This window comes from Grammomys surdaster, unplaced genomic scaffold (assembly GCF_004785775.1).
Source record: "Grammomys surdaster isolate TR1022 unplaced genomic scaffold, NIH_TR_1.0 210, whole genome shotgun sequence".
NCBI classification, from domain to species: domain Eukaryota; kingdom Metazoa; phylum Chordata; class Mammalia; order Rodentia; family Muridae; genus Grammomys; species Grammomys surdaster.
The window spans coordinates 2,147,000-2,159,968 of record NW_021604655.1 but is presented as its reverse complement, the minus strand read 5'-3'; the positions used below and the strand labels follow the sequence as shown (position 1 = coordinate 2,159,968).

Genomic DNA, 12,969 nt, shown 5'->3' with positions numbered 1-12,969 from the left:
TAAAGGGTGGTCCCATGAAGGCTGGACGCCAAGTGTGGGGGAATTCAAGGGTGGGGAGGTGGGAGGGGGGTAGGTGGAGGCACATCCTCATAGAAGCAGGAGGAGGGGGGATGGAATAGGGGGTTTCTGGATAGGGGTGGGGACTACCCCTTTTCTGAAATGGGGCAAGGGGATAACATCTGAAATGTAAATAAAATATCCAATAAAAAAATTAAGCTGGGCAGTGGTGGCGCATGCCTTTAATCCCAGCACTTAGGAGGCAGAGGCAGGCAGATTTCTGAGTTCGAGGCCAGCCTGGTCTACAGAGTGAGTTCCAGGACAGCCAGGACTACACAGAGAAACCCTGTCTCGAAAAACCAAAATAAATAAATAAATAAATAAATTAATTAATTAATTAAAAAGTTAAAGGGGAAGAGAAATTGCCTTTGTTGTTTGGGGTGCAGTTTGCCCAGAGGGGTCAAAAGTGCAAAACCAAAACACCCCAGGGTTCCAAACTGAAAAGACATTTCAGGGACAGGGGCAAGGAAGAAACTCTGGAGGAAATAACTCCAGTGGTAGCTGTAAGATGCTACAGAACAGCTTAGAGTCCAGATCCTCTGAGGACATACAAGAAATGACTAGTGACATAAGGAATACAGAATACATGTATGTAGTGGTTTACTAGTTCACGGATAAACTTTATCCATCTGGAGTAAATCAGTGACAACGTTTTTTTCTTTAATTCATCAGTTTTCACTCCCTGTACTTTAAAAAGCAGCAATATAGAGGAATCATTGCTATCCCAGACAAAGGGGCACTAAAGATTAACAAATAAGTACACCTCACATGGTTTCTGCTAGCCTTTATTTGTGAAAGTTTACACAAAAATCTCCAACAGGTGAGCCTGTATAAAGCCCACATGCGTCTTCCCATTAACAAACAGAAGATGGCGCTGACGGGGTGGGGGGGGAGGGGTAATGACAATGGTACAGAACAAGGCTTATTGAGACTGTATTATTCTCAGATTATTTTGAATATGCTGAAAATGGAGGAAGCAGGTACTATAGCTGTTTGTAAAGCGGATGCTTTTGTGCTAGCCTACTGTCAAAGGCAAATGCTCTTCGATTAAACTGAAAGCGCACTGTCCAGTTTGGTTGGCTTTGGCATGAACCAAAACGAACGAGAGGACTTGAAAGAATTTCAGTTCTCCAAAGCTTAAGTTTACAGTTGTTCTTGGAAACAAAAACATAGACAGAATGCTCTATTTTCTCCTTTCTGAAAAACCGATATTTTTCAGAACACAAAACAGAAAACTAATAGAGTGGCTGTCATTGTTCCTTAAAGAGGGGAAGGCACAGTCAGAAAAAAGGAGTCTCTTGTTAGGCTAATGGGGCAGACAATGGTTTTGCATTTAAAAGTCTACAGATGGATTTTGACCCAAAAGTTTATTCTTTTATTGTTTATTCTCTTCAAACTTAAATTGTTCTTCTATCACTTGATATACGGATGTTACAGATTTCTGACCATCTGCTGTTGTCATGGTGAGGACTTGCCTGCTAAGATCGTAGAAGTGAGACCTATCATTTTCAACAGCAGATGGCACTGTTGTTCCAGAGAACACCTGATGCCATGCATGAGGAGTTTACGGGAATCCTAAGACAAAAAAGGCTTTTGAGTTTATAGAACTGGAACCTGAACAGAACAGCCTGAGACGTAACCACAAAAATCATTCCCCTTCACTTTTATACTTCATGCAGGTCATCCTAACGGTGATCTCAGAGAACTTCCACTTCTGTAATTCTGTAATTCCTGTAATTCTCAGAACTACAATTAAGACAAGTCCTGTAACAGGTCAGCAGGGTTAAAAGATTACCCACGTTCCCAGGAGAAGTGAGAAGGACGTTAGACGACAAGTGAGTATGTTTCCTGTTTACAAGCGTTTGTACCTACTTCCCCCCTGGTGCTGGCAATCAGGCCCAGAGCCTTCCATATGTTAGGCAGGCATTCTACCTTCCTGAGGTACTCCCCAGAACTGCCTCGAGGTACCTAAAATGAACCTTGGCTTTGTTTTTACAACATATATTTTCAAGTATTTACTATCTGTGACTTTCCCAGATGTCCAAGTTAAACCTGGTATGTCTAAGTCTCCGAGATAACACTGAAGAACAGGATTTAGATCAGTGATTGGCCACGCATGAAGGGCTGGTAAAATGTACTCTTTTTTCCTGGTACAAGTTTTATGAAAAGTTCAAGCAACCACCCATTTGCTAGAGGACTCACGCAGAACTCAATAGTGAAGCGAACAAATGATCCATATAGAAAACAGGCAAAGCCACCAACAGACATTTCACCGATAGGACATACAGATGGCAAATGACAAGCACAAGAAAGGATGCTTAACCCCATCTGCCATTAGGAAAATGCAAATTAAAACCATAATGAGATATCACGGGCACCCACTGAAGGGGCCAAGTTAAAATAGCAATGATAAAGACTAAGCAGAGTGTGGAAATGTAACATGCTTCAGCCGCTCTAGACAAGTGCAGGGAAGCGGTCTTTAGAACTGCGTGTGCTCCCACACAGCAGAGCAAATGCCCTCTTAAGCTATCCCAGAGTGAGGAAAACGCACATTCACATAAGAACTTTAGTAGTTAAGGGCCAAATCCCCTATGACCTTTAAACACAATGCAGTACCATCGGGGCACCTCATGGGAATTATGCCGAGTGGAGAAAGTCAAGCTCCAAAGGTTACACTCATGATGACCCATTTACATAACAGAGTTACAAAGGGTCAGAACAGGTGAGCAGAGGAAGGAGCCAGAACCTGAGCTGAAGAAGGGAGTGGCTAGTTACAACAGCGCAGAATGAAGGCCAGTGATGGAACTACTCTACCTTGAAATGATCGACAAGATCTACAAGTGATAAACTGGACAGAACTAAACACACACACACAAGGACGTCAAGCAGTCGAGCACAAACATTTTAATGGTCTACAATGAGATTTTCTTATAAGAGATTATCTACAGTTCAAAGCTCACTTTTTTATGTGTTCCACCCATGACCCTTTTAGGAGACATAAAATTATGAAGGATATCACCAGAAGCTATGTAAACATTTCATCTAAGGACCAAGAGAAGTTCAAGGTGTTTTCACAAGGAAACCAAAGAGACAACTGATAAGAAAGGGCTGACCGAGGTCAGAGAAATCTTGGAGGAGAACTTGAGTGAAGGACCAAGGCGATGAGCAAGTGGGAGAAAGAGCAAACAACTCAAACAGATCCTGTGAGGCGACCCAGGACGAATGCTGGCTTTGGCGTTATCTAGGTAACCTCTGTTTTTTGTTTTGTTTTTTTTTCCATAGGCGACTTTAATAATCTTGTTGCAAAACCAGTCCAAATCCTACTGCATTAAAAAGTCCTCATTGACTTGTGGGGTGTAGGTGGTGCCCATGTTCTCCCACACCAAAAGAATCAGTTCTGGCAAGAAAGCTCAGCTGTGCCTTGATGGTACTGTTAGTAGGATGGCCTTGGGCTAGGCCAGGCTCGTCCCAGCGATGTTCTGCTGGCTCAGGGGACAGAAGACTGACCCTCATTACTCTATCAACTTCTTGGCCTTAAAGAAGCGACGAAGGTAGAAGACCTGCCAGGTGGCCAGTCCAATGAGGCAGAACATGGAAAAGATGCTGAAGTACAGGACCCGGGTGTTTGTGGACTCTAAAGAAACAAAACAATACAAAAACATCACAAGGGGAATGAAGTAAGTTGCTTCAGTCGGCTAAACAATGGCCAGGGAGGAAAGACAATTCTGTCCATAGGTCTCCGAGTTCAAAAAATTAAAGAAAGCAAGCAGCAAAAGTGGGTACGATAATACACCTGTGATTTCAGCACTTGAGAGGCTTAGACAGGAGGATCCTGAGTTCCAGGACAGCCTGGGCTACATAGCAAGACCCTGATAACAAGCAGTACCTCAGTGGTACACCACTTTCTTAGCATGCACAAGGCTCTGAGTTCCATCTCTAGCCCTGCTTTGTTTTTAATCCCATTTAAAATGTAAAAAATTACAAGTTGGTATCACTTTGCTACAAGCTAACCAAAAATATAGTCATTACATATCACAAAAGAAAATTTCATTCTCCTGAAAACCTACTGAGCTGATTTACCTTTTAGTAACAATAGCCCTGAAGAAGTAATTTTCTTTCCCTAAATCATATTCCACTTTCCCAACCTGAGAAATGTCATCTAGCACTCAGTGTGCAGGATCTGTCTCCTTCATCGCTCACTGACTGAGAAGCGAACGCTCCCTGCTCACCATTGGTGTCCCTCATCTCCTCTTCCCGCTTCTTCATGTAGGCAAAGTCATTAACGATGGACTCGGAAAGGTCTTCGAGCCGCCGCAACTCCACCTCCAGTGGCTTGAGTTTCTCGACTTTTGCAATCTGGAAAAGATCAGAATTAGGACCCAACTCCCTGAAAAAATTGTTCAAGTAAAGAACACCAAAGCACAAAACAAAATAAAGATATCTAGAGGAGCAGTTTCTTAATTTACGGCTTTGCACTGTACTATACCTGTAAAGAAGTGGCATAGCACAAGAGTAAGCCAGTGTTGGAAGAAGTCCAAAACAACGGGGGAGGGATGTGAGCAGAATGCACCATCTACATGTCTGTAGACACATTCAACTCTTCTGTCAATCATCCTAAGATATTTTAAAATTCAGCTCTCTACCTGTCTCTACAAAGTATATTTTTCAACATTAATCTTTAATTTTCATTAAGATTTCTTTAAGATATGTGTAGTAGTGATTCATGTAAACCTAGCATTCTGGAGGCAGAAGCAGGAAGATCTCCAGGACAAAGTCAGCCTAGAGTACAAACAAGACTTCGAAACAAGGCTAGGGAGACGCTGTAAATGGCTCAGTGGTACGACCACTTGCTATGCAAGCAAGAAGACCTGTGCTCATCTCCAGCATCCATGTTTTTAAAAGCTAGGCATGGTGATGCAGTCTTGAAACCTCAACTCTACATCGTAGGGTGGAGACATGAAGGTGGAAGAGGCGCTCAAAGGCTGGCCAGCCCAGCTGAGAGAGCGAGTTTGAAGCTCAGTGAGACATTCTGTCTCCAAGAAAAAGGCTGGAGAGCAACAGAGCCTATGCACCACTTCCACAAAACAAACCTTCTTTACAGTTACAGTTCAGTGGAAGGCAGGAAAGGAGGAGACTGTTCCTCCACATTCCTGACTGTAATAAAGCACTTCACATTGCCTTTTCATCCTCTGGTAGGCAACAGACACTATAGGTAGTACGGCAAGAGTCGTATTAGGTCAAACATACATAGAAGAAGAAAGCATGTGTTCCTACAGTATCACAGAGTAACTCAAAAACAAAACCAAAACCAACAGGAAGATCCTGTTTACATGTGTAAGTCGTACAACACTGGGCTTGATTACGTTCAGAGCCAAGAGAAATCATACATTTGCTCAAAAAACCACCCTAAATCTACCTGACAGCTCTTCAGTTCCCTTTCAGAGGCAGCTATAGTTACCAACTCAGCATAAGGTTTTTCAGACCCGATTAGAAGATAGATAGTATTTACAGTTTTATAGCTTTTCTAGCTGGGGGTCCAGGGTTGCCATTAACCTAGTATTTATCTGTACAAAATTCCCCAAGGAAAGCTGGGAGTAGTGGCTTTAAAGTAGTAGTCTTTAATCTCAGCACCTGGGAGGCAGCAGCAGGCAGATCTCTGTGAGTTCAAAGCCAGACAGGTTTATATCGTGAGTTCCAGGACAGCCAGGGCTACAGGGTGAGACTCTGTCTCAAAGAAACAACAAAAAACAAAAGCCCAACATCCAAAACCAACCAAACAAAAAGCCCAAGGAAAAGGTACTAATAAGACATATAATAAATCAAACTTCATCTGTTTAACATCTCCCCCTTGTTCTGTACTTCCCCATCCAAAGCTTCCTGAATGAGACAGAGAAGGCAACAGTATGAAACTTCTTAGACATCAATTATTTAAGGGTCCCCAAATAGAAACTTGCAAAAAGGAACTGGAAGTGAAACTGTGGTTGTGCTCTGCCAGCTAGAAATATACATGTATATACATTATTATATATTTATATTACACACACACACACTAAGGATTGCTGTGCATGAGGCTGGCCCGGGTTATAGAAACACACACACACACACACACATACACACACACACACACACACACACACACACACACACACACACAGGATTGCTGTGCAAGAGGCTGGCCTGGGTTACAGAAACATGCATGCACACACATACATACCCACAACCCCAGCATTTGGGAAGTAAATCAGGAGGATCTGAGGCTCTAGGGCCGCTCTGCCTACCATACAATAAATCTGACGAGAGCCTAGGCTCCATGAGACCCTATTTAAGAACAAACAAGTAAATGGATGAATAAAAGGTGAACAATTATACTAGGTTAGAGGAGTCTGCTTAAATTTCTCTGACTAGTAAAGTTTCCACTGCTACAACTCTCATGTTTGTAGGTAAAAGCATAAAACTTTAAAAGAAATTCCAAATGTGTACCCCAGAAGACCCTCTTCCCTTGCCCAGGATTAAGCATCAATGACTCTATACACTAGTCAGTTCAAATATAAAAAGCGAACTCTCAAGAATGGGACTGAGCTTCACCAGCATGCACGAAGCCTTGGGTTTGATCCCCAGTGCTACAAGTAAGTAAAATTAACACTTGTTTAAAAGGAAATGAAAACCAACCACCACCCCTAACGGCTGTTCTGCTTGTCTAAAGGCCTGACTTAATGCTCCAAGTTCTAGAAGAACAGCTGCTAGTATGTTTTATGAAGACAGACCAGTACTCTGCTTTTTTCTTCTAAGGCTGAAAATAAGGTGTTTTTCCTCCCACAGCTTGATAAAGGCAGGCCACGGCAATGTGAAACGAATACTCCACTAAGGGCTGCCACTCTCTTGATCTGTTACATGTAGCCAGTAAATAATCGCAGAGTATTAGAGGAACTAAGTACTCATTTTCTGAGGCCATCATTTTACAGAGGAGGAAACTAAGCATTCCACAGTCACTCAAACTTTCCAGTGGCAGTGTACGGTTTTCAGTGGCAGGCCAGGTTGGACTAAGATGGTCTCTTGAATCTCTACCCAGGCTCGGGCATTTATTTAGCATCAAGAGTGCAAAGCTGGGCTGTAAGATAAAACCAAAGAACATGAGCCTTGAGTTCAGAAGCATACAGTCTCATTCTACCCAGTCCTACCTTCAAGTGCTAACCAGGAAGATTCTTCTGTCACCTCTGTCCACGACAGCTCTCTCTCCCTAACCCTAAAGCTACCACTGGCACAATTAGCACTCATACGCCGTCCCATTCATCCATTACAGTTCTGACTTGCATCTCAAAGAGATTACCTAATATGCAGCACTGGCTTCAAAGAAGCCAGCTTTCTCAAGTACTATGGCTCCTTAAGCAAATGCTTTATGTTCGAAGAGTACCCTGCATCTTTTCTCCATAAAGCCTACTGCCCAGAGAAAGCCGTTAATCAGACAATATCTACCATTCTAATGTGACTAATTCATATTGCATAGAAAAAACTAAAGCCATGTGGCCTTTCCTTGTCTATGCACCTTTAGAGCATCAATAAATTAAGCTTTTCCTAGAATGCATCTATGTCTGCCACTCTGAGGATGACTTGAATCCAGAGTTCCCAGACTCATCTGTACAGGTACAGAGATCACAAATCTGCAAGCAACAAACTAAAAACAGTAAGCTCAACTGCTTCAAGATCCATGGAAAAAGCCTTCTGCTTCAGTCAAATTAATTTGCTACCTTCACGGCTCAAAAAGCCAAATCAGTTCCCATAAGTTCCAAAGGCTAAACAAGAAATGTGAGGGACATGAAGCCTAACACAAGATAAAGAACAAGATTCAAGGACCAGTCTCCAGCACAGGGGAGGTGCACAAATCACAAGCCTGTTCACAGCAGTTCAGAGGGCCAAGAGGCTATCCAATGGTGCCAACCTCAGGCACTGAACTTGAAAGCTCTCATTGGTAGTGTCTAGGATGGTTCGGAGAAAGGCGGTAAGTTCTTCCACCAGCCTTGGTTCAAGTGCCTTCCTCCTGCCCTGTCCTTTAGACTGTGCAACTGGTATATGGAAGCAGAGTCCCTCTTTCCTACAGCACTCAGAGAATGAGAACACTTGGGAAATCTTTAGCTGTGGCCTCAACTATGTTTGGGGGTACCTAGTGATAGAATAGCAGACTAATAGAATCTAGCTAAAACAGGAAATTTCTTCCTGTTGAAATTTCACACATCCACAGTAAGAAAGGTTATATGCAGTCAGGAGTTAGGGACGGAATGCCTTTGTCCTCCCAGTTACACAATCAGGGACTCCCTGCAAACAGCTACTCCAGTTCACAAAAGAACAAGCTGCTTTAAAAAAAAAAAATTAGAAAACAAGAAGCCTAGATTCACATACTGCATCTAAGAGATGCTGCCATCTAAGGGGCAGAGGCAAGGCAGTAGCAGAAGTCCTTAAAACACAAGGGACCAAACATCTATTTCTGTGTATGGAGTACTCTTTCTCTTTACATTACAGCCAGTATTCTGTCTCCCAAATATAAAATACTTTATATTAAGACTATATAGCAATTTTACTAAGTCCCTCCTAACATTTCAAATAGGCTATTGTACTACTCTGTCCCACTATTAAGACACTGATTAAGCTGGGCGTGGTGATACAGGCTGGCAGTCCGAATACCTCAGACGAAGGCCAAGATGAAAACGACTGATAGTCTGAACACAGCCAGGGGCCTACATAGTTGAGATCCAGGCCAGCCTTGGCTACATGTGAGCTTCTGTCTCAAACACTAAGGCATTCCTGAATTTTAGAGGACAACAGAGGGTTTAGGAACTGAGTTCACAAACTAGAGATCTTGGATATGAAGAAAACTAAAGAAATATGCTGCTTCCTGATGCCCAGTGGTCCAAATCCTTTAGGGATAAAGGTTCTCCACTATCTCCAGAGCTTAAAATTAAATGTCTCAAAAACTCTAAATATGCTCAGTGCTCTTTGGCAATTAACTAACTAGGAAACAAAATGTTTCTGTTACCCGTATCTCAGGATAGGAGTTATTAGCCTGGGACCAGCCACAGCTATTTCTAAGCAAGGTCCAAAGAGGCTAGGAGCTTAGCCATAGACTAAAAAATGACTGATTTGGTCTGTCATAGCTACTCTAGGCCTTTGCCTCAATCTGTGCTGGTGTTGGGAGCCGGGAGGGGGGAAGTCATTAAAGAAAGTGGTGGGGAAGAGTCCGTGGTTAGGAAGCAGAACCTTAGAGCTGTGTTGTAATCATGTGCGTAAAAAGCTTAGGACATGCCAGACATCCAAAGCAGGAAGCAGGCAAAGGAAGCGATGTAGTTCCTTTCCTCTAGGGATTCCCCTCTTATATTAAGCAGAAGGTCAAAAAGATAAAATCCTTTTCCAGTGTTAGTAACATCTAAGGATACTGGAAATGCCAGGAATTTCGATTCCTGTGGTATGTGGTATGACAGTAGCATTCACACCATTCTTTAAACAAAGCCACAGTAACGCCACTGTTTTGGGGAGAGTGTGCTATGTTTCCAGTATAACAGGGCTTTCGGGTACCCCGTGATTTAATACAGAGATGCTTGATGATAGAACAAAGTTACAACAAGTTATACAGTAGAAAGCAATGTCTCTGTTTCATAGAATGATCCAAGGGTAGAAAAAGCAGCAGGAACGACACACTGCAAACACTGTACCTATTCTTGTAATTCAAAAGAGCTATATTTTCAACCCTCCAAGGCTCAGGGAACAGTGGAAGAATGTAAGCTCTGGTGGATAAGGATGCTGGGAAATGCTGTGCTCTAGGCATGACACGGCCCTTGTGCACGTGAACTCAAAGCAGCTACAGAAGACCTGAACAAGATCAAGCAGGTTAAAACTCCAGCACAGATAAGCAAAGGTCTCAGGAATATCTAACCTAGCTGAGGAGCTACTGTCTATAGATGGCTGTGTTCTTTGGGAGTGTGGCCACTATTAAGCGTCAATGCCCCATGCCCATGTGCATAAGACATTATCGACAGTACTAACTAGGCCAGTAGTCACAACCCCTGGGGGTGTCACACGACCCTTTCACATGGTCACCTAACACCATCAGAATACACAGATATCTACATTACAATTCTTAATTGTAGCAAATTAGTTATGAAATAGCAACAAAAATAATTTTATAGTTGGGGTCACCACAACATGCAGAACTGTAATAAAGAGTTGCAGCATTGGGAAGGTTGAAAACCACTCAACTAGATTCAGTGAGCTATAAAAAAGAAGACATGAGCCGGGCAGTGGTGGAGCACGCCTTTAATCCCAGCACTTGGGAGGCAGAGGCAGGCGGATTTCTGAGTTCGAGGCCGGCCTGGTCTACAGAGTAAGTTCTAGGACAGCCAGGGCTACACAGAGAAACCCTGTCTCGGGAAAAAAAAAAAAAAAAACCAAAAAAAAAAAAAAAAAAAAAGACATGAAGTTAAGAGACATGTCTGAGAGGGTCTGGAGGCATCAGAACAAGGAGAATAGGGGGTATATAGTCAAAATACATCTAATAAACACACACATACACAGACACACGCACACGCGCGCACACACAGGAACATACACACACACACACACGCACACACGCACACACATACACACACACAAAACTCAAAATATAGAAAATTTTCCTAGTATTTTATATCTCACAATAACAGTTTAACATGTTATCTTAAACGTTAACAAGATTCTTCAGAATCTTGAAAAGTTAAGATTTCACTTTTTCCTGGTGGTAATGGTATACATACACCTTTAATCCTGAACATGGAAGGCAGAAGCTGGTAGATCCCTGTGAGTTCAAGGCCAGCCTGACCTGCAGTGAGTTCCAGGACACCTAGCACTACACAGAGAACCCCTGTCTTGAGAAACTGGAAAACTTGTTTTTTTGTTTTTTGTTTTTTTTTTTTCTCACTTTTAAACTCATCAGTTAAAGAGGCTCCCCTGCTTTATTTCTTTTAATTAAACAAGCCTGGAGATACAAGCAATTGAGCCTCCACTGGGAGCTGTCTTTTATTCCTTACTGTATCACTTGCTTGCTCTAGCTACTGCTTCCAAGTAATTCTGGTTTCACTCAATTGAACACGTGAACAAGAAAAAAGAGGAAAACTCTGTGGACTTATAGTCACTATGCTACCACTTCCTGATGTACAAATGGCCAATCACTTCCTGTCTGCTTCCGTTTTAGGGCATTTCCCTCCCAAACTCTCGACAGAGCAGTATCTGTTCACCATTTTTCAAATTCTTCTACACCACTTTAAGCAACTTTTCTTTTTCTGTAATACTTCCTACCAAAGTAAGTGCCAGGCGGTGGTGGCGCATGCCTTTAATCCCAGCTCTCAGGAGGCAGAGACAGTTGGATTTCTGAGTTCGAGGCCAGCCTGGATTACAGAGTGAGTTCCAGGATAGCCAGGGCTACACAGAGAAATTCTGTCTCGAAAAAAAAACAAAAACAAATAAAACAAAAAACCAACCAAACAAAAAAACTTCCTACCAAAATAAAATATCTGTCTTTCTTAAGGTTTTTTTTGGGACAGGGTCTTGCAATGTATTCCAGGTTGACCTAGAACTTGCCAAGCAGGCAAGACTGGCCTCACACTGTGGTAATCCTTGTACCTCTTCCTCCCAAGTCCTGGGATCACAGGTGTGTACCCCAAGAGCCTCCTTCAAATTTCTACTCATTATTTTTTTAATTATTTATTTTTATCTTATATGAATTGGTGTTTTTCTTGCACACGTGTCTGTGTGAGGGTGTTGGATCTCCTGAAGCTGGAATTACAGACAGTTGTGAGCTGCCCTGTGTGTGCTGGGAATTGAACCTGATAACTTCTGAAGAGCATCCAGTGCTCTTACCTGCTGAGCCACCTCTCCAGCCCTTCCACTCATTGTTACTATGGCTTCTCTCTTGCAGCTCTTTGTATCTCCCTGCCTCCTTCCTTTACTTTAACTGGAAGTTATTTTTTGGCTACTGTTTCTCAAAAACCAGCACAGCTGTTCTAACAGACTAGCCAGCATTTGAGTCTAAGCCCTAAGATACACACACACCTACTTGTTGGTTTAGGTGAGGGAGGGGGATGATCTTAGGAATTAAAAAAAAAAAATTCTTTCTTCTGACTGAATTCTATTTAAAAATTTATGTGTGTGTGTGTGTGTATGTGTGTGTGAAAGAGTTAATGCTAATGGCATAACTGAACTCCTTACCATACCAACACACATCTGTACAGACAGCTGGTTCAGTTCATTGGTTATAAATACAGCCAGAGTTATTGTTAAAGTCTGTTAATACAGCTCTTTGTATTACTTGGATCATAGCTGGTTGTCACATGACTACTGAGAAAACCACAACCTTGTGGCCAAGTGAGGCCACTGGCCACAGCCCTCCCAGCCCTGCGTGCTACTCCGTCCTCTGTCTGTTGGAGCAGTACATACCTCTTCATAATTTTTCGCCTCTACTCCATGCTTCATGTCTAGAATCACGAGTTGGTCAGGTATCCGCCCTGTTCCTGAGAAAGAAATCAAAAGATTCATTGTGCAGAATACTTAAAATTCCGGGAAATCACCCACCCACCCTCCCTCTCCCTAACCCCTATCTGCTCAATAGAAGGAAACAGTCATAACTCCGCCCTGCCATTCTGCAGTAGCAAAGTCCTGGTTAACATCACTAACACTGCAGACAAAGCCTACATCTGTGCTGGACGCTGGAAAGCAAGCAGGGCATGTTGCTGGCAAACATCTTGAGCAGGACACAAGAGACTGTGACTGGTACAGAGGGAAGATTAGGAAAAAGAAAACTCACAGCCTCACTGCTGCACTAAGAGAAACTCAAATCACAGCAGTAGGAAGCTGAGTGGTACACACATCTACACACACGGGTGAGCAATCTTA

General features: G+C 42.7%; 1 protein-coding gene across 1 annotated transcript in view; it reads right to left on the bottom strand.

Moving 5' to 3' along the window:
- Window positions 1–826: 826 nt before the first annotated feature.
- Window positions 827–12,969, bottom strand: part of Tmed10 (transmembrane p24 trafficking protein 10) — a 33,343-nt gene continuing 21,200 nt past the window's right edge. Inside the window, exons 3-5 of the mRNA XM_028771862.1 lie at window positions 12,514–12,587; window positions 4,287–4,413; window positions 827–3,691 (exon numbers count right to left, since the gene is read on the bottom strand). Coding sequence (XP_028627695.1) covers window positions 3,570–3,691; window positions 4,287–4,413; window positions 12,514–12,587 — 323 coding nt within the window. The 3' untranslated portion in view covers window positions 827–3,569. The remainder of the gene's footprint in view (window positions 3,692–4,286; window positions 4,414–12,513; window positions 12,588–12,969) is intronic.